Raw genomic sequence first — 26,415 nt, forward strand, 5'->3', positions numbered from 1 at the left:
AAAACAGCAAAAATAAAATGCATTCCAAAACCAAACACTGACCTTAGTTCTCTTCTTAATTACCGCCCAATATCTCTTCTTTCAAATATTAATAAATTATTGAAAGATTTTTTGCTTGAAAATATAAAACAACATATTGAAGAGCGACATGTCTTAAAAGATTATCAATTTGGGTTCCGGCCATATCATTCAACACACCACGCACCAACATTAGTCTCTGATTTTAATTGTAGTAATTTAAATCGGCCGCCGTAGCCGAATGGGTTTGTGCGTGATTACCACTCGGAATTCACAGAGAGAACGTTGGTTCGAATCTCGGTGAAAGCAAAATTAATAAAAAAAAAAAAAAAACATTTTTCTAATAGCGGTCGCCAATCGGCAGGCAATGGCAAACCTCTGAGTGTATTTCTGCCATGAAAAAGCTCATCATAAAAATATCTTCCGCTCGGAGTCGGCTTGAAACTGTAGGCCCCTCCATTTGTGGAACAACATCAAGACGCTCACCACAAATAGGAGGAGGAGCTCGCCCAAACACCCGAAAAGGGTGTACGCGCCAATTATATATATATATATATATATATACGGAGATGATATACTTATATTGGAATCTCTAGTAACAGCAGTCTGTCTTTCTCGAGCAAAAGTAACCGAACAGATGTTGCTAATCTTTTTGGTGAATTTTTTAACTAAAATTTTTTCGTCTGGCAGTGCTCAGTGTTGTATAAAAAATATGGGTTTGAATTCCAGTGCATGAAATAGCAAAATGATAGAAAAAGTGTTTTCTAGTAGCGGCCGCCCCTCGGCAGGCAATGGCAAGCCTCCGAGTGTATTTCTGCCATGAAAAATCTCCTCATAAAATATATCTGCCATTTGGAGGTGGCTTAAAACTGTAAGTCTCCCGATTTTCTGGGAGGAGCAGCCCGCCCAAACAGATAACAGAAGTGTACGCGCTAATATATTTTGTTATGGTTTTTAATAAATCGCTTGTCCCAGTTATTTTCATTGACAATTTCAAAGTTACTTAAGTTTAAGAGTGGCAATGAAAATAATGTCTATAACTATAGACCTATTGCTAAACTTTCAAAATTTTCTATTCATTATTGAAGAAAATATAAAGTTTCTCACTAAAAGTTGAGTCTCCCCCATAACGGTATCGATTTGTTTCTAATCGCTCAACAGTTTCCAACATAGCTGTCGTTAGTTAATACTGCACTGCGTGTTCTAAGGATTTTAGGTTGACTGCATAAGTATATATAGAGATTTTTCTAAAGCTTTTGATACCATGTCTTATTCTATCTTCATTAGTAAATAAGCTTACTTTCCATTCCTTGTCCACTAGCTGATTTTCCTTCAGTGCATTAAATGCTATCTGTAATGGGTGATGTGTTGTCACCATTAATGACACATCTTCTACACTTTTTTGGCTTCTTCCGGGCTTCCTCAGGAACGTATTTTAGGGCCTTTACCATTTGTTCTGTTTTTTAATGGTACAGGTAGATGTTTTTAGTTAGCCAAATTTTTTGCTCTATGCAGATGGTTTACTATTTTTTTCGTTCATAAAAGACTTGAATGATATGCATAAGCTTTAGTCTGATATATACAATTCGTACTTCTGGTGTATTAAGAAACACTTTTCCTTGAATATTAAGAAATTCTCCAAAATCACTCTTTTAGAGATTCACAAAGTTTTATTCACTCGGTACAGTACATATATCTAACACTTTCCTAGAAACTGCTGATGAAACAAAAGACATTGCCATTATTTTTTCATCGAACTCTACATTTAATAGTCATTTTGACACATTATTAGGCAGTCTTATTCAACATTCGGCCTCGTTAAGTGGAATTGTTTTCTGATCCGTATGAAACTGCTATACGCGTCTTTCGTACGTTTCAACTTAGTAATTCTATGAATCGCATCGAGCGTTTTCCAAAAGCCTTTTTTAAATTTGCTGTGCAATCTTTGAATTTTTCTAAACCTTCGCTTTCTTATAACTCTCGCTTACTCCTGACAATCCTTAATACCTCAGAAAATAAGAGAACTGTATTCTCACTGTCTTTTATGTTTAATGTTATTAGTGGCTCTCTAGACCCTACTTCCTTATTAAATCGTATCATTTTGAATATTCCGCAGAAAAGCTTATGTGTATTATTCACTTTTTATGTTGCTAATTGGAAAACTAACTATGCGCGTAATGCCCCAATTGTGCGAGCACTTATACATATATATATATATAATTGGCGCATACACCTTTTTTGGTTGTTTGGCCGAGCTCCTCCTCCTATTTGTGGTGTACGTCTTGATGTTGTTCCACATATGGAGGGACCTACAGTTCCAAGCCGACTCCGAACGGCAGATATTTTTTATGAGGACCTTTTTCATGGCAGAAATAGACTCGTAGGTTTGCCATTGCCTGCCGAGGAGCGACCGGAAAAATCTTTTTCTTAATTTTGGTGCTTCACCGAGACTCGAACCGACGTTCTCTCTGTGAATTCCGAATGGTAGTCACGCACCAACCCATTCGGCTGCACTTAGAGAATTAAATAAGATGTGGAGTTCTATATGAATTTATGTTTCTTTACGAAGATATGAATTTTCTAATACTTTGAATTCTTATTTTTAATTATATATTAAATTTTACTTACTTTCCTAAGTTGTTCTAATTAATTTTTAGTGCTTCTAGTAATAAACTCTTTATTTGCCTATAATTTGTAAGAAACTTGTATTCAATCCACTTTGACTAAATATATATTAAATTGTAGCATTTGAACAAGCTCGTATTATTTACTTGCTGCTAACTACAAAAACTGCTTGACCTCCCATCGAATATGTATGTATATAGAACAAGTATAAAGGTGCGTAATTCGGTCCGGACTGAATTTTATATACCAGCGCACATTTCAGTACCACTTTATTTGGGTTTACTGTTAACTTTAGAATCAAACAAACTCATAGACAATGAGAGTTATAGCTTGTAAAATCAGACGGACGGACGGAGATTTAGAATTTAGTCCACTACTACCTTTGTCTTTAGCTTATAAAAATTAGGCGTGGTTCTATCAGGCCTTAATAATAATTTTGGCGGACCTGAACGTGATAAAGTGTACAATTTAGTGTACAATCATTTTGAGCAAGTGTGAGTAATTTTGCATTATTTATATCAGAGATATCATATTTAAAAAAAATACCGTTATATGTAAGATAAACTTGATTATTTACCCATTTTAACCATTCATTGTCAATACCAAATTACCCTGGACAATGAGTAAAATGGGTACTAAATTTCATTGAAATACAATAATTTATGCTCGAGTCATCGTGTTCACGGGCGAACAAACTGACAAACAGATGTAACTAAATTGACTTATCTCATCGTTCGGAGGTTTCTGGCTTTAAATATATCTACTCTCGTCCATCGAGAGATGCCCATTATGCTGTTACATGCAATTGCTATTTGAGCAAAATTATAATACCCCTGTGTATAAGTGCGCGCGGGTGTAAATATCTATATACTATATGTTTGTGGATCTAGAAGCATGTATGTATAATTATGAACCTATGAACATATGTGCTCTGCAAGTGCTATTTATTTGCTTAAGTGTTTGTTTGTGTGCATCCCAAATAAGGGAATTTGCTTCTGTGAGTTGAGCTGAGTACATGTGAGCATTAGCACTCCAGGGCGTATACGTGATGCGAAATAAATTTCATATTTTATGAAATCTGATGTGATTAAATTATAATCAGCAATTCAGTACATAGTTAAAGTTATTTACCGAATAACATTTTAAATTTGAATTTGTTGGTATAATTTCAAAACTAAAAGACATTTAGGTAAAGAATTTTCACACATATTTCCACATTGATGAATTGTGTCTTAAAGTAATTAAAATATGCATATGTGTGATATAAAGCTCTACTTTGGTTAACAATCAGACATTTACAATATCTCATTTAATCACCACTCCTTTACTTACAATGCACGTTAAGTAGGTGGAATTCTGTCAATGTGCTAGTTTTAAGTGTAAATCCTGCAACATAATTGCAAGTAACGCACTGCGAGTAACGCACTGTTAAATTTCTTGCTTAACTTTGACCATATCATTTTGGTCGTGTTAATAGTAAGTGACTACATTTGAGAAATTACAAGCATCCAAGTTTTTATAACAATTAGAATTCATCTTCTTGGATAGAGGCATATTTTTTATGCGTGTGTTTTTTATGTTAATGATGTATAGTTTCTCTTCAAGTGGATCTCAAATTGGTTACAGCCCCAATAAAATGTTTTCTACTATGTTTTCATTATAATGTTAATATTTTTACATGCTTCGACTCTTCCATGCTATATCTCATTGAATCAATATTAACTTGATTTACTAGTTTCTGATTATGCTAGGTCTCAGGAATAGCTCTGACTGTTTGTGCATACCTATGCACGAAGCCTACACCGAATACTAAGACCCCATTTTTAATTTCCTTATAATCAATTATTTTTGTAAACAAGTAAGTAAATGCTAAAGCCTGTTAGACTTTAGAACTTTATACTTTATATATAAATACGTTCGCACATTTTACCGCACAGATTACCATGATATGGAAGGTGGGCGTTGTTGTTGATCGATTTCGCCTAACCTACTTGGACAAAGAGTTTTGTGTCATAAGTCTCATTGAAATATATTAATTTTTGCTAAGGTTGTCGGACGTACCGGCGAACAGACATAACTTAGTTGATTCCCCTCATCCTTCTGAACGTTTTAGTACATATATGTCTCTCTATCTTTATGTCAACAAAATTAAATAGCGCGAGTGTAAAAAAGTTGGTTCCCCAAAAAAATGGCTTCAATTTTAACATTGCTAGGAGCGATGACTATGGGGCATGGAATTCAGTAGTTATTATTTCATGATATGAAAAATATCTCCTTTAGTCAACAATCCTTAGTGTCATTTATACGAAAAAATTTATTATTGATAGTCAAAAAATGAAAATAAGGCATATTTTCTGCCTTAAAAAAATCGAAATTCTTAATAAGTATAGAGTGGTATTATGAGTTATGAGTTATCTCCATGCATGAAATAGTAAAATGATAGAAAAAGTTGTTTTAATAGCAGTTGTTCCTCGGCAGACAATAGCAAACCACCAAATGTATTTTTGGCTTGGAGAAGCTGGGCCAAACGCAAGAATAGAAGTGAACACGCCAAATGTTTAATTACTTTTGTTATGGCTTGTGAAGCGAATTTGTTTAGCGAACCAAAGGCTCACGCGAAAATTGTGGGCTTGAATTTGCTGTTTATGTACCAAAAAAAGAGTATAGATTCATTCATGTTTGAGAATTTTGAAATTTCAAAACAAAATTATTATGAACAAGACGTATTAGTTTTAAATACTTACAAATAGCGATGATACCTAAAATATATTTTGCCGTTCCGTTACCCATGCTTCCAAACAGATAAATTTTTGCGAAGATTAATTCATTTATTACTTATAATACCACCCATAATAAATTGCCGCTATCACTAGACATTATTAGAAAAAACTGCTATTGGAAAAATGTTTTTCTCTACTTTGAAAGCTAGTCCATCGAATGGTAGTCACATAACGGTAGCTCACAACTGATCCATTTCGTGGTCTAAGTGGCATCGCTGTCTCTATGTGCGATGCGGCTGCCAAACCTAACCTAACCTAGTCACATACAGTACCACTCGACTAAAGCGGCCAAAGAACTTTTTAATCCTCCTATTGAAATGTAATATCTGTAGATGATATGTGGCTCTTTTGTGTTGTTTTTCGGCCTCCCGAGAAGATAATTTTTTTACTTTAGAAAATTATTAGAGATTAGAATCGTAATCAATTCCAAACTAAGATCATTATTAATTTTAGTATGCCTGTTTAACCGAGTGTGTTTGGGTATGAGACACCAACTGTTAGTCAAGTTTTAGAACTAGAAATATAATAGAACTATACTATATATATATTTTATTCTATTTCTATTTTCTAGAAAAAGTCTAGTTCTAAACTTATGTATATATATAAATATGTAATTGACTTTTGTATTCTTTTTGGGTGTTTGACCGAGCTTCTCCTCCTATTTGTGGTTTGCGTCCTGATGTTAATCCACAATAGAGGGACCTACAGTTTTGAGTCGACTTCGAACGGTAAAATGGTTTCTTATGTAAATATTACCAAATTAATTTTATATAATATCATAAATCATAAAATATACTAAGTGAAGGAGTTAGTTCGCATATCACAATTCGTAGTCGAAGCTCTTTCTTAACCTATTATGGGTCGATTCATTATAGTTCAAAAATAGCTCCACTTCTTATTGCATCACAAAACGGTTTGTAACAGGTAATTAATAGTTAACTAGTGCTAGGTAATTGAACCCGAATAACGTGAAATTATGAATTAAGAATTTATTGAGTTATATGTACTCCATAAATTTCCCGAGCGTAAATTGTTTACGGCTACACAACATTTTCAATTGAACAATAATTTCTTGAAACATAAACCCATACTTATATGTTTTGGTAAATAGTTGTATACACGTTAGTAATGCGAAGTTAGCATGAGCTTAAATTGCATGCTGTCCCATGCAACTTTACTTCACATTTATACTCCTCCGCTGGCTGTGACAGCAATTGGGCGTTCGGTATTTATATTGCCTTCAAATGTCGCATAGCATCCTATGTACATATTCAGTTGTGATTTCATATATATACATACATGTGCAGCTATCTTTTCAGGCTTAAGTTGTTTATACCCAGTAGGAAAAGGAAGAAGATAGCTGAAATACAATTTGATACAGCCAAAAAGGAAACTCCCACTTGGGTTCTTGGCTTTACTCCCTTATTTAGAAGTTATTTTATATAGAAAAATATGTAGTTTCTCAAGTAGTAGAGGCCCACCAGAAACTTTTTATATACATATATATGTACATATAACAGGCACTTACACCCTTTATCACGTACCTTGTCGAGCTCTTCTTACTATTTGTGGTGGAAGTATTGGTGTTTTTCCACCATTGGAACATCTACCTAAACATAATTTATTAGTTAAAATATTTTTTGCCTTGAAAAGTTTTTCATTTAGCCTCATTTTTAATACTCTTTTTTAATATTCTACTGCCGGAGGAAGGCTATCAGATTACTTTAGCGAAATGTAAAGAGTCAATTATGCATCTAATATAAATACATATGTACACAAATTGCAATACAATTATATAAGAACATATGAAAGTTCATACCTTATGAAGAAATATCCTTATCCTTACTGATGATCTTATGTGGAGCACTTCGCTAACCGTTGGTTGCTCTGAATTTGACACTTTTTCATACCCGTACTCGTATACTGGAAATAAATGTAAAATACAAGAAATATTCTTACGAAGACGCTCGAACTGCTCATGGATACTCTAGTTCTTTAGGGGCATCTCCTCCAGCACTTTGAAATTTTCCATTTTTTTTTGCTTTAAAAATTCATTTATAACTTAAAAAATATCTTTTCAATGTTTTAAGCTTAATAGGTAGTCTAAAAAGTTCTTATAAAGTTAGTGAAGTGATGAGCGTCGAACGAAAGATGAATTAGAACGGTAACTTTAAACGCGTTTTTCTCGACATACGTTTTTTCCGCGCTGTCGAATATAACTCAAAAACTAATCAAGATATCAACCTAAAATTTTATAGGAATATTCTTTATCATATTGGCCTGGGCATGTACCTCAAATTTTATATTATTTATCACTAAAAATATTATTTTGATCAATTCGTTTATAAAAAAGTATTTCTTTCTTTTCACTTCTAATTTGCATTTTTTTTTCGCTAAAAATATTTAAGTGCAAAGCGGATTAACTGATTATATGAGAACTATAGATATCGATAACTATGGTTTCACATCTGAGAATGGCAAACTGTGTTGACATTTTTGTTCAGTAATCATGAATTGTTTAACGGCAGAACAATAACTTTGTCCGCGAAATTCATCGATCCGAGGCTTTGAAGAAGATGCCGAAATGTCGATGTTGCGCCAAATTACCATAATTTGCTTCAAATTTTTGATGAATTTATTAATTTATATTTTTAAAAAAGTAGTCAAACATATGCCGGATATGATACTCAAACCATAAAAACCTTGAAATTGTCACTCAGATTATAATAAAATTTTAAATTCACTCGCTCTTGAAAAACACCCTTTATACCCTTAAAATAAATACCACCAATCTAAAATACAATCACTCTATTTCGAAGCAGGTGAATAATACTCAAAGTCATTTGATACTAAAGGATACTTAGATAATAGTATAACTATTGCATTAATACTAGTGTGCTCTACTTATATTTTTAACGACTCAATCCTAATTGAAATGTGTTTTTTTAGTAACTTTAGCCAATGCGGCAGAAGCTATTTTGCAGATACTCACATTTGTTTATCTGATTCATTTGTAGACTTCCTGAGTACGGGTGAACGAGATATGCCAAGGACAGGTAAAGTAGGACTGATTATCCACCAAGTAGATAGAGAGAACATTAAGGTATTGGCCTGCGATTGCATTGGATTATTCACTGTTCCCCTAACCGATCCCAATCAACTGCATTTTTACATGCATTTTGCTGAGTACTGAGACAGATGTGCACCTTGTTTGAAGATGATAAGACGTTCGAGAATATGTTGTGCAAAAGTCCGGCCTGGGCATAGAGTAAATTAAAATTAAGCTTTGAACTTTCGTCTATCGAAGTCATCTTAGCACTCACTATAGAGAGCTTAAAGCGTAATATTTATCAATCTATCGATCCATCATCAATTTTGTCACTGAAATTGTTCACTGGGTTTGAACGTTTGAACGCTTCTACAGACTTGTGTACTTTTGCTCGTTATTTTGGCTGTCATTCACAGTCCGTATTGCCTGTATTGCCATGCTACTACGGCAAAGATTTCAGTGCTGCTATTTTGCTGTCTGCAGGCGAAGAGCAACATGCACATCCTTTTGCCTGTTAGAAGTGCCTTACTTGCATTTGTCTGTTTATGTTGCTTCATTTTGTAGCTGCACTATTTGCTGTTTGTTGTGTTTTGGAACGAGCCACTCACTTCTCTGCTTGTTTATTTGCTTAAGCGTGCGAAAGTTTGGATGTTTGCATATGTTTAGCTATGAAAATAATCAATTTGTGTCAAAAGTGTCGTCGCCACCATTTGCTGTTGCTAAGATTAGGGAAATATGCACATGCAAGCGAACGTATTCAAACGCATTTGCACATCTAAAGTTTATAGCGTAGATGGCAGAAATCCACACAGGGTTTTACAACTGCTTCATGAATGTACATATTTCTTTTTCTTTTCTTTTTCATACATATTTGTTTGTCTAAGAATTCAAGTTTTTTCGTTGCGTTTTCAACATTTTTCACTGCTTTAAAACGCCTTGTTATTTTTCATTGCCGTTGCGTTGATTTTACTTCTTCTATACATAACTCAAGAAAAGCGCAATACTCTGTCGTATCCCTGCAGTGAAAGCCAAACTACGTAGCGAACATTCTGACATTCATTAACTGGTGTTTGATGGCAATGGACGTATTAGTTGCATAGTGACTCAAATTCTATCGGTTGTAAAATTACCAATTGGAGGTGTATGCAAAACAAGTATTCTTTTATTATTATAATAAAGCATATAAAGTACAAGTTTCAAGAAGGCACAAAATGAAGCTTTGCTAAAGTCAATGTTGTCCAATATAAACTAGTCTAATAACTGGTATAACACTGATGCCTGGGCTTAGTAGTTTCTTTACTGGTATGAGGCTGATGCATACATAAAATGTAACTGACTTTTTGTCAGAGATGGCCATATTAAAAATACCATTCTAGCTGCCATATAAAAAGATAGCAGACTAACTACTTGAGCTGCAAGGCAAAATAACAGCTTGCGAGGTACATCCATATGTTTAACTGCAGTGATAATTCTAAATATAAATACTAGCACAATATTATGTAATATATATATACATATATATATGTATATCTATATATACATGTATATGCATGTGCATACATACTTAGTTATATTCGTTTATGCAATTTGTATACTTAAAAGGACTGTGAATTGCATTCGCCGGAAGTGACTGGAATTTAAATTTGTCAGTGACAAGTGCAACTATAAATCGACAAGCACTTCATGGAGATGTTGTGTGACAATGAATTTAAGTCCAGAAGAAAAAATCACACTGAACTAATGCCCGCATGTCAAATTCCCATTAAATGTGTATATAACATTTAGCTGCATACATTACGTTATTTAATTATAGTGCAGAGACCTACTAACAATTTGTTTATTTTTTATTTAATTTTAATAATTTTTTTAGCAAAATATAATCAATTCTGCTAGTAAAACAAGTTTTAAACTTTGTCCTCATTAAAAAAAGAATTTTTAATAGTCATCAATCAAATTTCACACTAATTATTCAGATTACCCGAATCAAAGTTTTATAACACACTGAATTTTGCCATATTTGAGTGTAAGTTTTAAATAACTCAAACATTGCATTGGTTTTCGACACAGTTTTTCTGCTGAAGGTATTAGTTGTTTTCCTTCATAAAAACAATTTTCGAGCATTCGTTATTAGGGGAAAATGCACGAGACACAAAAAAAATACCAGTCTAACGGTTAGACGCGATAGAAGTGAAACCTTCCGTAAAACAAACTGAGAGAGAATGAGACGAAAGCAGCATTAGGGGCGGGATAATTATAGGTTCATTATAATATTGCTATAAAGTTCATATTTTGTTTTCTTCATTTTATTATTATTCATCCTCAATGTTTTCAATTTCAACAAATGATACGAGTGGCTTATGATAGCTAAAATATGATACAAATGCTTTGGTTTCGATGTTGTCAACATATCTTTGAAATACCGCGTCAATTGTTGTTTTTGATCGTGTTGTCGATTCAGTGCGATTGTTACACATTTTTAAATTGAATGTTGTATTGAGAAAGTCAATTGAAGGAACCGCTGTGTCCAATGCAAAATTTACGTTAAAATCGCCACTTAAAATCATTGGAACTTTATCGTAATCTTTTCTAAGTATCCGCGATACTTCTGGTGTATACTTTATTAAATTTTCGTGAATGAATTCCGTGATGCTATTTATTAATTTTTTTTTCTGTCGATATTCACGACACTTTTCTGCATTATTTTTCGGCATAATTGCGGTAAATATTTAAAAATGAAAATATTTACGAATATAAAAATACACACGCGGTTGCTATTATGAGCGTCCCCAGCAAAACCTGCGTGACCGAAACTCTAACACAATTACACATATGCACTCGTATTTGTTTGAAAATCGACTTTCTTTTTGGTTCTCCGTCACCTTTGGAAAATGTGTAAACAGTAAGCAAACTTTATTCAAATAATTTCCCTCATTTTTGCATCAGTAAAATTAAACAAACGCCGTAGCCGAATGGGTTGGTGCGTGACTACTATTCAGAATTCACAGAGAGAACGTCAGTTCGAATCTCGGTGAAAACACCAAAATTAAGGAAAACTATTTTTCTAATAGCGCTCACCCCTCAGCAGGCAATGGCAAAACACCGAGTGTATTTCTGCCATGAAAAAAAGCTCCTCATAAACATATCATAAAATAAAATAAAATAACTGTATAAAAAAAAATTTTTTCTTGTGATTCGAACCAAGGATTTTGGATCGGAAGCTCACAATGCTAGTCGCTCGGCTACCGCGCCATGCTGTCGGTGCTGGCCTAAAAGTTATTTAGTTCGTCGCTACGTTTATATCAACATATAATATAACGCTTCGTAACTAAATAACTTTTAGGCCAGCACCGACAGCATGGCGCGGTAGCCGAGCGACTAGCAATGTGAGCTTCCGATCCAAAATCCGTGGTTCGAATCACAAGAAAAAATAAAAGTTATTTAGTTCGTCGCTACGTTTATATCAACATATAATATAACGCTTCGTAGCCAAGAGGTCGCTTTTTCGTTTCACTTTTCCTCAAATCACTCCCAACGATTCTAAAGAAGTTTTCACTTCAAAAAAAAAATTAAATCAAAATTTTAGCTGCTAACGAAACTTTATTAGATAAAAATTCTGCAGACTCCAATTATTTTTATTTCTGATTTAGAAGCGTGAAAATAATATATAACGAAGATTCGTTGCCTTTTGTTTTTTAAGTTTGAAATTTGGATTCATATGGCTTTTGTAGCCGCGTGAACTATATTTTCATAAAAAAATATATAAAATAAAACGGAAGCAAATAATTTGCGAAAACTTGTAAATAAGTCTCTGTACCATAATTATTTAACGCAACGAATTCATATAGTGAGTGGAAATGTAGACAACAAAAAGTTCAAATGTTTGAAATATTTTTGAGACCATTTAATTCCGAATCCAGTAAACTCATTCAATGCGACTATACTCAGGCTCTTCAAGTGCGCAAAAACGTAGTCTACTAAAAATTCAGAACGCCTCTTTCACACTGGCATTCGGACGTCAAAAGGATCTTATTTCATTTTATTTATCTCTACAACAGCCACCGAAGTTATTGCGCTGAAGTTATTACTTCTGGTAGGAACTTGATAAGATTGATTAAACTTCCTATTCGAGTGCCCATTTTCAGGAAGTTTGATAAATCTGATATAAATAGCCAATAAATATTTGTATCTGGACATCGCGTCCCTAACTTTCAACACTCAAGTCACTCTTAGGCTCCGTCGAGAAGAGAAAGATGTCCTTGGTAGCTGCATTACTAACAGTCGTATTAACAAAAACATTTTGGTTCTTAAGAATTTTGCATCCACATATATAAAAGCAAACATTTTTGTCTTCGGCTATTTCAACAAGCAGGAGAGAACTGTGAAGGCGACGCCCGTTTGGGTCGTCCAGAGACGGTGGTGATAGAGGAAAATGTGCAAAAAGTTCAAAAATTGGTACTGGGGGTTGATGAATTAAATTGTTGCCAATGGAGAAAGAACTACGGAGTAGCATTAATTAATTAATGAATTAATTAAAATTGGTTGAAGATTTACGCTTGAATGACTTTGTGAATATTTGCACATAAAAAGGACATTAGATAGCGCGTGTGTAGATTTCGCGTGACAGCAGCGTGGATTGGATAGTTGTAAAAATTTTTTGAAAGGCTGTCACAGTAACTTGAACAGAATCTCTACAAAAGTCGCTAAAGTAGATAAAAATTCTAGATAAACCACCAAAGAAATTAAAAACGAAAGAGTCAGCATCGCAACTGATGGTCAAATTTTATTGTGATAGCGACAGCATTTTACTAATTGATTACTTTCCTTAAAGGAACTACAATAAACTGCTAATATAAATTATTTGGTCAATCACATTAGACAGTCATATAGAAGAATCGTGAGAAGTTGAGGTACTGTTTCTGCATTATGCATACCACTTAGGTCGCGAGAAAGATGTCAAAAGCTATGTGATTTCCCGAAAATGTCCACACACTCTATAGCTCGGCCCTGCCGTTTAGTGCCGTTACTTTTTCAAATTTAATATTGATAGTTGCAGGGCGAAGATTTTTGGCTAATACTGAAATAAAAGCGGTCGTAGGAAAGCGTTTTGCAGAGAAATCTAAAGAATTATTTTTAGAGGCATAGGCGCATTCTATTCGCAATGTAAAAAGTTGTATTGACGGTAACTACATTGAAAAATAAATTAAATATGGATTCATAATTTTCTTTAAGTACCTTAAGCAGTCCCTAGAACTTTTCCGAAAAAAAACAAATATGACGAAGAAAAAATTCATGGAATTTATTTATCTTTTGAACACACATTTCGTTCTGCATTTTAAATTTCATCAACGAGTCATTTATCACTTTTCCAGAGTGAATCATTTTTTATATTTCTGTAATGCTTATGCCAACGGGGGTGAGTGCTGAGACTATGGCATTTTAAAATTCAACATTTTCACACACTTCATTTATCAAGGATGGAGAAATGAGAAAGGTGCAACAGAGAAACACTAAATTACATACACCCAAAAATTTATTTATTGTTTTGCTTTAGCTTTTACTTGTATGTATTTTTTTCTTGGCGGATTGAACCACATACCTATACTAATATACGAGTATACTTACATATAAGTACAGTAGCCTACACAGAACTTCGGACACTTGTGTAGTGGTCAGCTACAGTTGAATTTTGCTGGAATCTAATAGACTTTTTTTTGTGATTAATTGAGTGTGTGGAAAAATGTTCAATCATAAAATAATTAGCGAATGTGATAAAACTACAGACTTCTCGAAATTCGTGCTAAATTAAGATTTAATGAGGACATATTTCTTTCGTAAATTAGTGTCAACTTCCAAGCAGCAAAAATTATACTTTAGAAATGGCTATTAGAACTCGTTTAATAAATAAATTACATTTTTTTCTATTGCATTAAATTTAAATTTATAAATATTATAATTGTAAATGCATCCTTAAGGCTCTCGCCTCATTTGAAATGGTATTTTCTTTGGTGTTTCTTTAAAGTATGTAAAACGGAAACAAATTTTATAGTTTTGCTTTCAGCATTTTATTTTTTGACCCATTGTTAAATCTTCTGAGTGGTCCTAAAAAAAGTACGAGTATGTCGCAACACGGTTCCGAGACTCGCGGGTATCTGAAATCAAGAATACCAAAAGGTTCTCGTTCAGTATGAATGCTGAACCGATTTTGATCAAATAAAATTGAAATGACGTAGAATTCATGTCGTTATCGTGTCAACTAAGATCTAAAAAAATAAAATAAAATTTGAAAAAATGGCGGACGAGCAAATATGAAAAACCGTTTTTTGACCCTTTTTTCTTTAAAGGTCCGAAAAAAATATAAAATTTTTTTTTTCACGAATTATTGTAGTTCACACGATAACGACATGAATTTTACGTCATTTCAATTTTATTCGATCAAAATCGGTTCAGCAGAACCGACTATATCTGTGTCCATTGTCCATCTAAAGGCAATTTTTGAAGGCTGACAACTTTTTGAACGAAACTCGTATGGCCAAAATATTTTTTATTTTTTAACAATGGATCAAAAAATTAAATATAATGAAAACAAAAAAAAATCTTTTTTCCTTCCCTTAAAATTTTTTTTTTCGTTTTTGTTTTACGCACTTTTAAAGAAACACCCAAACGACACCATTTGAAATGAGGCGGGGCCTTTAAGTGGATATATGCAGGTTCAGATGTGCAACCATTATGTTGATTTTCGAGTATCCGGATTTCACCTATTTGGTATTTGGTCAAGCTCCTTCTCCAATTTGTTGTGTGCACCATGATGTTGTTCCACAAATGAAGAAAAATGAAACAAATGAAGATACTTTCGGTTTTATAACCGAGTGTGTTTATGCGTGACAACCAATCGGTAGACCTAAGTGCGAAACCAACTGTGAACTGTGACATGAAACATCAAATGATAGAACGTTCAGAAAATTATTTTTCTAGTGCAGTCTAGTGAATGTTTTGCTTCGCCTATTGGATATATTTTGGTGCAAAGCATTTCGTTACCAAAAATAGCTCTTAGCAGGCTGCAAACTATTTTAATCATGTTTTTAAAGTTTCCGATGAATTGTTGTCGTACAAAGTTTAGTTTTGCTGTTTTTCCTCTTTCAAAATATTTTAGATGTATTTTAAAACCTCATGCGCTCTAGGGATTGATTCACCTTCTAGCGCTTAACATCGTTTTCGTCTTCACACACCCTGCGTTTACTGCGTGATAACGTCTTATAATTCGATTTAACAGGCTGCACGCACGAAAAAATGTGTCGTTACCTTGCTCATTAGTGTTACCTTGCTCATATGTAGTTACCTTGCTCATATTAGTGTTACCTTGCTCATATGTAGTTACCTTGCTCATTAGTGTTACCTTGCTCTTTAGTGTTACCTTGCTCATTAGTGTTACCTTGCTCATATTAGTGTTACCTTGCTCATATGTAGTTACCTTGCTCATTGCATTGAATGAACTGCAAGCGAAAGCGCGGAAGGAACGACAAAGCAAACAAAGCAAACGAACGGCAACGTTCGACATCTTGCTCTCCCCTACTTAAGTGAGCGTATATATGTATGTATATGCGCATATGTACATATATAAATTCACGTATTTGTATTGGCATATGCCTTCTTATTGATTATTATTAATTTGATTTACTTGAAGAATTTAAAATAAAACCAAGTTTGTTAATAATACCTGTTGTTTTAATGTTATTATTATTATTTTTTTATTATATATGAAGGAAAAAATGTATGGTAATATTTACCATATCTATACTAATATTATAAAGAGGAAAACTTTGTTTGTTTGGTTGTAATGAATAGGCTCAAAAACTACTGGACCGATTTTAAAAATTCTTTCACCATTCGAAAGCTACATCACGAGTAACATGGATTATATTTTATTTTGGAAATAGGGCTCGAGATATAGGTCAAAACGTGGACCCGGGTAACCTTCGGATGTGTATGTACAATATGGGTATCAAATGAAAGCTGTTGATAAGTGCTTTAATACGGGGTAATTTTCATACCTATTGATGACTAGGGTCTGGAAATATATGCCAAAACGTGGACCCGCCGTGTCTTTGCACCGAATTAAACCAAACTTACACACATTGTTAAGGAGGTATTGAAGATGGTTTCCGTATAGTTTGGGTACCTATTGGTGGATATGGCCTCGAGATATAGGTCAAAACGTGGACCCGGGTAACCTTCGGATGTGTATGTACGATATGGGTATCAAATGGAAGCTGTTGGTGAATGCTTTAGTTCAGAGTATTTCCATCCGCTCCGTGACTAGGATCTCGAGATAGAGAGCAAAACGTGGACCCTAGAATGTGTTTGTACAATATGGATATCAAATGAAAGCTGTTGATAAGTGCTTTAATACGGGGTAATTTTCATACCTATTGATGACTAGGGTCTCGAAATATATGCCAAAACGTGGACCCGCCGTGTCTTTGAACCGAATTAAACCAAACTTACACACATTGTTAAGTAGGTATTGAATATGATTTCCGTATAGTTTGAATACCTATTGGTAGATAGGGTCTCAAGATATAGGTCAAAACGTGGACCCGGGTAACCTTTGGTTGTGTATGTACAATATGGGTATCAAATGAAAGCTGTTGATAAGTGCTTTAATACGGGGTAATTTGTTGTGTTATATTATGTTATGTTATGTTATTATGTTATGTTATGTTATGTTATGTTATGTTATGTTGTGTTATGTTATGTTATGTTATGTTATGTTATGTTATGTTATGTTATGTTATGTTATGTTATGTTATGTTATGTTATGTTATGTTATGTTATGTTATGTTATGTTATGTTATGTTATGTTATGTTATGTTATGTTATGTTATGTTATGTTATGTTATGTTATGTTATGTTATGTTATGTTATGTTATGTTATGTTATGTTATGTTATGTTATGTTATGTTATGTTATGTTATGTTATGTTATGTTATGTTATGTTATGTTATGTTATGTTATGTTATGTTATGTTATGTTATGTTATGTTATGTTATGTTATGTTATGTTATGTTATGTTATGTTATGTTATGTTATGTTATGTTATGTTATGTTATGTTATGTTATGTTATGTTATGTTATGTTATGTTATGTTATGTTATGTTATGTTATGTTATGTTATGTTATGTTATGTTATGTTATGTTATGTTATGTTATGTTATGTTATGTTATGTTATGTTATGTTATGTTATGTTATGTTATGTTATGTTATGTTATGTTATGTTATGTTATGTTATGTTATGTTATGTTATGTTATGTTATGTTATGTTATGTTATGTTATGCTATGTTATGTTATGTTATGTTATGTTATGTTATGTTATGTTATGTTATGTTATGTTATGTTATGTTATGTTATGTTATGTTATGTTATGTTATGTTATGTTATGTTATGTTATGTTATGTTATGTTATGTTATGTTATGTTATGTTATGTTATGTTATGTTATGTTATGTTATGTTATGTTATGTTATGTTATGTTATGTTATGTTATGTTATGTTATGTTATGTTATGTTATGTTATGTTATGTTATGTTATGTTATGTTATGTTATGTTATGTTATGTTGTGTTGTGTTATGTTATGTTAATGTTAACTCATTCTCTATATCCATACAAAATATCTATCAAACAAATAAAATTAAAATTTTTTTTTGAAAAATGCAACCATTCAATCAGTATTTTCTTATGACGTTATCACGTTAAACTATCGTCAGTAAACCGACTTTACAGACAACCTCTTTTTCAAGAAATATTTGTTGGCGGTCTTATCGGAATTGTCGTACTTCCTCACTTATTTCTGATAAAGTTTCAGATGTGGCTATCAGTGCAACAAATAGGGGGTGGTATTCAATTTTTGTATTTTTGTAAATCACATTTCTTGGAACATAACTAAATTATTGACCTTATTCAACTGAGAGAACTTCTTAGTACGATTTCATAAGAGTGGTTGAATGGGTCAGCCCACCTTTGCTTCTATAAAGACTAAAATTCCCAAAATGGGGAAAAAATGTTACAAAAAAATTGGTAAAAAGCTGACATTAAAATTTTATGTGACTAAATGTCTTCATTTGTTCCATTGCGATTTGACTGTTTGTTTTCATAAAAAGAGTTTTGTTGTATTTTTGTTGTGTTATTCATTTTTTAGAACATTTATAGAAGTTTATTCAAAACAAAAATCCTGATTGTGTGCCTGAAAATGGCAATACCGTCAATTATAAAGGGTTTTTCAATAAGGGCGGGTAGATGTTGAAATGGAATAAAATGGCGTTTGCTGTGTGGTACGTAGCGCCGTTCTGCTGGAACCACATGTCGTCTAGGTCCATATGGTTCAATATGGGCCATAAGAAATTAGAAGGGCCACCACGTGTACCGAAAAATGGGCGCAATGCGCGCAACGTTTGCGTTAATGAGCACTCATTTTGATAATAAAGTTTTATCATTTGAACGTGCTGTTCAATCGTGTAACTTGCCATGATGATTTGGCATAAGCAACTGAATAATAAACAAAAGATTTGACAGATGTCATCAAAACAAAATGGCTGCCACAGGGCGCCAAAATCGATTCGCGCCAATTGAAAAACCCTTTACAAATAAAGTGTCGAGCATCAGCGACCATCAGCTGCTTAGCGTAAATCAATATCTCCCGTTTTTATTGGCGAATCAGTCGTAATTAACGAATTCGATCGAATCCGAATTGATCTGTGTATGGTAAATACAACAATGTGCCAGCTCTCTGTGCAATGATAATCAAGAGGTTTCTAGCCGAGTACATCATACTTGTATTGGACAATCCGCCCCGCTCGATTTGAGTATACTCAACAGAAAAAGCCGAAAACTGATAGAGGATTTCCTACACTGTTTCGTAGGGGTATAAGAGGCGTGTATTTTCAAAACTTTAATACACAAATATGCATGAAATAAGCAAAAAAATTTTCACGGAATCCATCGCCCTGTTCAAATAAAATACAATTTTTTTACACCTTTTCTTTCAAATAACGCCAAAGAAAGAAGTCCAACGGTGTCAAGTCACATGATCTTGGCGGCCAATTGACATCGCCGCGACATGAGATTATTCGGCCATCAAATTTTTCGCGCAAAAGAGCCATTGTTTCGTTAGCTGTGTGACAAGTGGCACCGTCCTGTTGAAACCACATATCGTCCACATTCATATCTTCCAATTCGGGCCAAGGTTCGTTATCATCTCACGATGGCGCACACTATTCACAGTAACTGCCTGACCGGCCTCATTTTGGAAAAAATACGGTCCAATGATGCCGCCGGCCCATAAACCGCACCAAACAGTCACTATTTGTGAGTGCATTGGTTTTCCGGCAATCACTCTTGGATTATTATTCGCCCAAATGCGTCAATTCTGCTTATTGACGAATCCACTGAGGTGAAAATGTGCCTCATCACTGTCAATGAAGTGCGCGATATGCATTTCGATTTGAACGCCCGTTTTCATAATAAGCCTGAATAACTTTAATGCCTTGCTCGATTGTGTATCTTTTCACGATTCAAATTGAGTTAGTCTGAAATTAAAAAATGTGAAATGGAATGCAGAAAAAGCTTGATGTTTAGGTGTGGTTTACATTCAACATCGGCCCTTAAAATTTAACCACCCTTTATATATATAGGGTTATTCAATAGGTGCGCTTCAACTTTTTTCCGATAGGGAGGGCGAACGACGCAATATTTTTTATTTTTCGCTTGTCATTTGTAAACTTCATTAGTACACATTTCATCATGGAACGCTACACACTTGAGCAACGATTGCAAATCGTGCAAATTTTTTATGAAAATAATTGTTCTGTTGCTGCTACTTTAAGAGCATTACGGCCATTTTACGGTCCATTTAACAAGCCGTTCCGTTTTGGGGTTATGTGAAGTCATTGGTCTACAGTAACAAGCCGGCGACGATTTGTGAGCTCAGAGCCAATATTGAACGCGAAATTGCTGGAATTTCGGCCGATTTATGGAAAAGAGTGGTCGAAAATTGGGTTCAACGATTGGACTTCGTAAAACGTGCACGCGGTGGTCATGCAAAAGAAATCGAATTTCATACTTAAATGTGTGTCTTCAAACTCGATAATAAAAAAAAATTAGTTAAAAAAGTCAAACCGTTTGTGTTTTATTCAAAAAAGTTCAAAAGTCAAAGCGCTCTTACTGAAAAACCCTATATTTTAATTTCCGCCGCAATTGCAACACCGGCATAGTTTTTATGTTGGCAGCAGCGTCTGTATTAAACGTCAACATTTAGATACAAGCAATTCGCAAATTCACACTTACATTTGCATAAGTGAGTTTGTCCAGCTATGACAACATTAATATTTCTAGATTGATGAATACTGACAACCTTTTTCACACATGACAGCATTTTCATCAAAAGCTTGAAGATGTGAAACGGTAAAATACGAGTTGAAATAAACACACTCTTAAGTGGGATACTAGGGAAATATAAATGCGCGTGAATGTAAAAAGCCTCTACCTCTAGAAAAAATTACTTCCATCTGGAACATTGTTGTTGCAGCAGCGACCCTTCGCATGTACGGGGAATGCTGCTGCAGTGACAGTTCTTGGCCGGATATAAATTCAGGTCACTCCGGTAACGTAGAACCGACTATAGGGGGAACGTCCTCTGAAACGTACACCGACTCACTTTCAGCTAGAGGGAGTAGATATTCAAAGTTAAAAAAAAAAAAATTACGGTTAAAACTTAAAAGAGAGAGGTTTGCAAAAAAAATCGATCGCATATTAACAATGACCTCTTAACTGAATTTCGTAGCGGAAATCAAAAGTCGCAGTTTGAAAATCAAACGAATTAGCGAGATCGTATTAGGCTAATCGAAAGCAGATTTTACACGGAAATACATCAAAAAGCTCGAGATGGAACATTGAAGTAACTTTTTATTCTTCACATTTCGGGTAGTCTTATATTATCATACCAAAAGGAATTGTCTGAGTATTAGTAACATCAAAACCAAAATATTTTTGACGGAACAAAATTTAATTGAGAATTTTAGAATTTCACCAATACAAGGCATAAATATACAGTACAGCTATCGAAATAAGCGTTTTAAGTGCCATTTGATATGAATACAACGGTGATTCTCTATTCAGTATCTCAGGCAGTGTTAGATGCCCTTAAGACATATTTGAAGTGCACTGCACTTAAGGACTCTGAATTATCTGTGGATAAAGGTTAAAGGCTATGCTTTTATATAGGACTATGAATAAGTTCGTGCGGTTTTTTTTCGAAATTTGAAACTTTATTGCCGTAAAATGGCTACAAATTTAATATTCAAAGTATTGTCCATCGCTTACTACTACTTTTTCCCATCTTTCTGGCAATTCACGGATTCCCTTTGTGAAAAATTCGGTCGGTTTTGCCGCAATCCACGAATCGATCCATTTTTTGACTTCATCGTAATTACGGAAGTGCTGGTCAGCCAGGCCATGTTGCATCGATCGGAAGAGATAGTAATCGGATGGCGCAAGGTCTGGACTATACGGCGGGTGGGGTAGGACATCCCATTTGAGCGTTTCTAAGTATGTTTTGACCACTTGTGCAACATGTGGCCGAGCATTGTCATGTTGCAAAATAACTTTGTCGTGTCTATCGGCGTATTGCGGCCGTTTTTCTCGCAGTGCTCGGCTCAAACGCATCAATTGTCGTCGGTAGACATCCCCCGTAATCGTTTCATTCGGTTTCAGTAGCTCATAATACACAACACCCAGCTGGTCCCACCAGATACACAGCATAACCTTCAGGCCATGAATATTCTGCGCCGACGTCGATGTTGAAGCATGGCCAGGGTATCCATACGTTGCCCGACGTTTTGGATTGTCGTAATGGACCCACTTTTCATCGCCAGTCACAATTCGATGCAAAAAACCCTTTCTTTTGTGCCGTTGAAGCAGTTGTTCGCATGCCATAAAACGGCGTTCAACGTCTCTTGGCTTCAATTCATACGGCACCCAATGGCCTACCTTTCGGATCATTCCCATGGCTTTTAAACGTTTGGAAATGGTTGATTGATCAACTCCCAAAGTTTTTGCAACCTCTTCTTGCGTTTGAGCCGGATCTTGATCGAGCAATTCCTCCAATTCGGTATCCATGAACTTTGGCGGCGCACCCTCGCGTTCTTCGTCTTCCAAGCCAAAATCACCACTTTTAAAGCGTGCAAACCACTTCTGGCACGTTCGCTCAGCTAGAGCATGCTCACCATAAACTTCCACCAAGATACGATGACTTTCGGCTGCTTTTTTCTTCATATTAAAATAATGAAGAAGAATTCCCCGCAAAAACACATTATTTGGCACGAAATTCGACATTTTCAAGTGTGGTAAAAATATTGTTGTTTACGCTTCAAATAAAAAACTTATACTGACGTTTGTGCCTTACGACAGTAGCTCTCCAATGAATGTTTGGAAATGTGGATCGATGGAATAATAATCAAGTTACGCCATCTGTTGTAAAACTGCACGAACTTATTCATAGTCCTATTATTATGTCGGGTGTTTTTTTTTTTGCCACATGAGAGCTTCAATATCGATAACTATGGCTTAGCAGTTGAAAACTGAAAACTGTGTTAAGATTTCTGTTGGCAAGTGATCGTTTAACGCCAGAACAACGCTTTCAAATTGTGGAAATTTATTTTGAAATCTTCTAGTAAGAAATCTGTATGCCACTGATCTTTAACTCAATATAAAATGATTCCATAACTGTGCATCTTGTTTATGAGTGATTGCGTGTCAAGTGGTACAAGTATTTTGAACATTGCCGTACATTTTTCTGCAAATTAGTTCATTTGTACGAGTTTATTTGCAATACGAAGCAAACTGAAAAAATTTTAAAAATAATTTTATTATTTTGATATTTGTTCACTGTTGAAAATTATAGTAAAGAGTTCTTTAAGGTTAAATACCTAATGCTCTTTTTGACGTTTTTTAGTTTTTGAGTACAAAAAATACTTTTTAAAAAATTTTCTGTTTGACAATTTTAAATTCTTTTCTTATAATTTTCATGAATAGTGGAATAGAATAGACAGTATGCTCAGAAATCTGTGAAAGTTTCAAATACTTACAACAAGCCACTGCTCTCAAGTGATGCTCGGTAATAAATGCAATGCCAATATTTTTCCGTTTTAAAAGAGTACACTTTTCATGTTCGTTTTTGGCTTCGGTATTGTATTTGGCTTTGAGATTGGACAAGCTGAGCTTTGGTTTCATCAGACATCTTTAAATATCTTAAGTAGCGGCTAGAATTTTTAGTTATTTTAGAGATTTTTCGAATTTTGCCTATTTCACATTTGTCCAATTTTGAAAGTTATCTGTGGCTAATTTTCTTTAAAAATTAGAAGAAAATAACTGGTTTTGTTCTTGCAACTTCAAGATATATTTCGTTCTGCTTCTTGCTGCATAATAGTCCCACTCAAAAGCTATAACGCCAGTGCTAACTCAAGTTAGTGTCCTTCGAAACGTTTTTTTGAGGCGGCATTTTCATGCACGCATTCGAAAGGGCCACGGCTGCAAAAGTGATTAAAAAATCAAAAAAGTTTGTTGTGATGTGGAATCAGCGGTATAAAGTGTACATAAATGTTGATGACTTTTCCGAACGCGGCTTGAAGGGAGTGACGGCAAAAAATAGGATAAAGAGATCGTCCAAATTTTTAAGCGGGACCCTTCTTTGTGACTACGCCAAGCACAATCAGTTCTTGCGCTAAAAAGGGAATAGATGTGAGTATCAACACCATCGAACATATCCTACCGTCCCACATCATCAGAACCACTGCTCTCAGAAAAACACATTGAGAAAAAACAAAAGAAAAGTCATTCCAAGACTTCTTCTTCCCAGCCTTCAGACGCCAAACCCATTGAAAATATGTGGAGAATTATGAAAGCGCATCTTTGCGCAAAGCCAGTCCACGATTTAAAGCAATTCGTGCGTGCAAAATCTGGTCCTCTTTGTCGACGAGTTACGCAGAAAAGCTTCAAAGCATGCCGAGGAGATGTCAAGCTATACTCGACAACGATTAAGACTACGGCATATTGAGTAATTACGACTCGTAGTTTTGTACATACTTTTATGGAAAAAACTTTTAAATATATTTTTTTTATACTTCATGAATTATCGCTGTTCTTTTTTTCTGACACAGATTGTATATGTATTTTTTTTCACAATATCGCCAATTAATGCTTTTGGATGAAATAATTCAAAGCACTTCGCCAGCACAAAAAAAGATTAATTAACATAAACCCATTTAAGCTACTTAAAAATAAATACATTTATTATTTAATAGTTGCTAAATTATTCTTATACTTTTCCACAATTTGTTGCATATTTTAGCTGGTATACACACAACGGTCCTGGTCCATTACCCGTGCTCAGTGGCCCACGCGTGCGTCTACTTGGTCCGATATTGGCCATCGAAGCGGTAACGAGTGAAGATTCTGGTGTATACAAATGTACGGCTAGCAATGTGGGCGGAGAAGCGAGCGCTGAATTACGTCTCACAGTGGCCGCGCCTATACAAGTAGAGATCTCACCAAATACGCTGAGTGTACACATGGGCGGCAATGCGGAATTTCGTTGCATTGTTACGAGCAATGGGAGTCCGGTGGGTATGCAGAATATTCTTTGGTACAAAGATGGACGACAATTGCCATCATCAGGTCGCATAGAGGATACATTGATGGTGACACGAGTGAGTCGTGAAAATCGTGGCATGTATCAATGTGTGGTGCGGCGACCTGAGGGCGACACCTTTCAGGCGACAGCGGAATTGCAGTTGGGAGGTAAGAGCAACAAAAAATGTACTAAATAATTATTATTACATTTAAACGCAATTAACTTGCTTGATAATCTCTCTTATTTAAACCACACATTGTTAGGCTCAGAAATATTAACTGGAATGAATCGCTTTGCAGTTTTCATGTTCGTTTGGTTATGTTCTCTTTACTATTTGCTTGGAATTTATGTTTCTCCAATAACGCCCAACAATAATTGCTTTACATTTGGTCTGATTTGTGGTGAAAGCCATGCATTCAACTCTGGAGAATAAAAGGTTTCTGCTCAATTTCCGGCTTATTGTAGTTATTAAATACTCACACACATACAAATAAACATCAACTTAAACGGAAATTATTAAATTTTGTATGTGTAATGACCACAGAAAATGTTCTCATTTCCGTTTCGCCCGAATGCCTCAGGCATAGATATTCAATAATGAATTGGAAATAATTATATTCCAACGGTATTAATTCCCATAAATATTGAAAGTGGATGAGTATGTGAATGTATGTGTGTTGCTAGGTATGAAAGCGAAGTTTATAAAATATTAACCGAAGATCCCGAAATTGAGGAAAACCCAAACTAGAGCACGTTCAGGTTTAAATATTGGGGTTGTTTGCAAAAAATCTTCTTAACTGACTGAAATAAAAATGTTTAATGCTTTGTACTAGTTTGGTTATTAGCTCAAGATCCACATTGGCAAGGTAAGGTTGTCCCCTGGGGCCCGTTCTCTTCGTCATCGTTATTGATGACGTCATGAGTCACACATCTTGAGGGCCTGGACTTCGCCGATGGCATCTGTCTCCTTTCTCTCAAGCTCTTTGACATGCAAGCGAAGGCGGACAAACTAGTCGGGCTGGCACGCACTGTCGGACTGCAGGTCAACATCCCCAAAAGCAAGGCTATGAGAGTCAACCACAATAACGCATGGCAGATATTAGTTGACAGATGCCCGGTGGAATTCTTTGGAAGCATCTGCTACCTCGGCTGCATCATCACGGCAGGTGGTCGAGCAGATGATGATGTCAACTGCAAGCTAAGCAAAGCATGGAACAATGCAAAAAACAACAGCACAGAACCGTGTATGATGGAAGAGTCTTG

The 26,415-nt window shown here is 34.7% G+C and overlaps 1 protein-coding gene across 1 annotated transcript in view; it reads left to right on the forward strand.

The window, feature by feature from the left end:
- LOC129241240 (cell adhesion molecule Dscam2-like) overlaps positions 1 to 26,415 on the forward strand; it is a 308,387-nt gene that overhangs the window by 111,943 nt on the left and 170,029 nt on the right. Inside the window, exon 6 of the mRNA XM_054877467.1 lies at positions 24,871 to 25,319. Within this exon, the coding sequence (XP_054733442.1) occupies positions 24,871 to 25,319 (449 nt within the window). The remainder of the gene's footprint in view (positions 1 to 24,870; positions 25,320 to 26,415) is intronic.

This window comes from Anastrepha obliqua, chromosome 3 (genome assembly GCF_027943255.1).
Source record: "Anastrepha obliqua isolate idAnaObli1 chromosome 3, idAnaObli1_1.0, whole genome shotgun sequence".
Taxonomy (NCBI): domain Eukaryota; kingdom Metazoa; phylum Arthropoda; class Insecta; order Diptera; family Tephritidae; genus Anastrepha; species Anastrepha obliqua.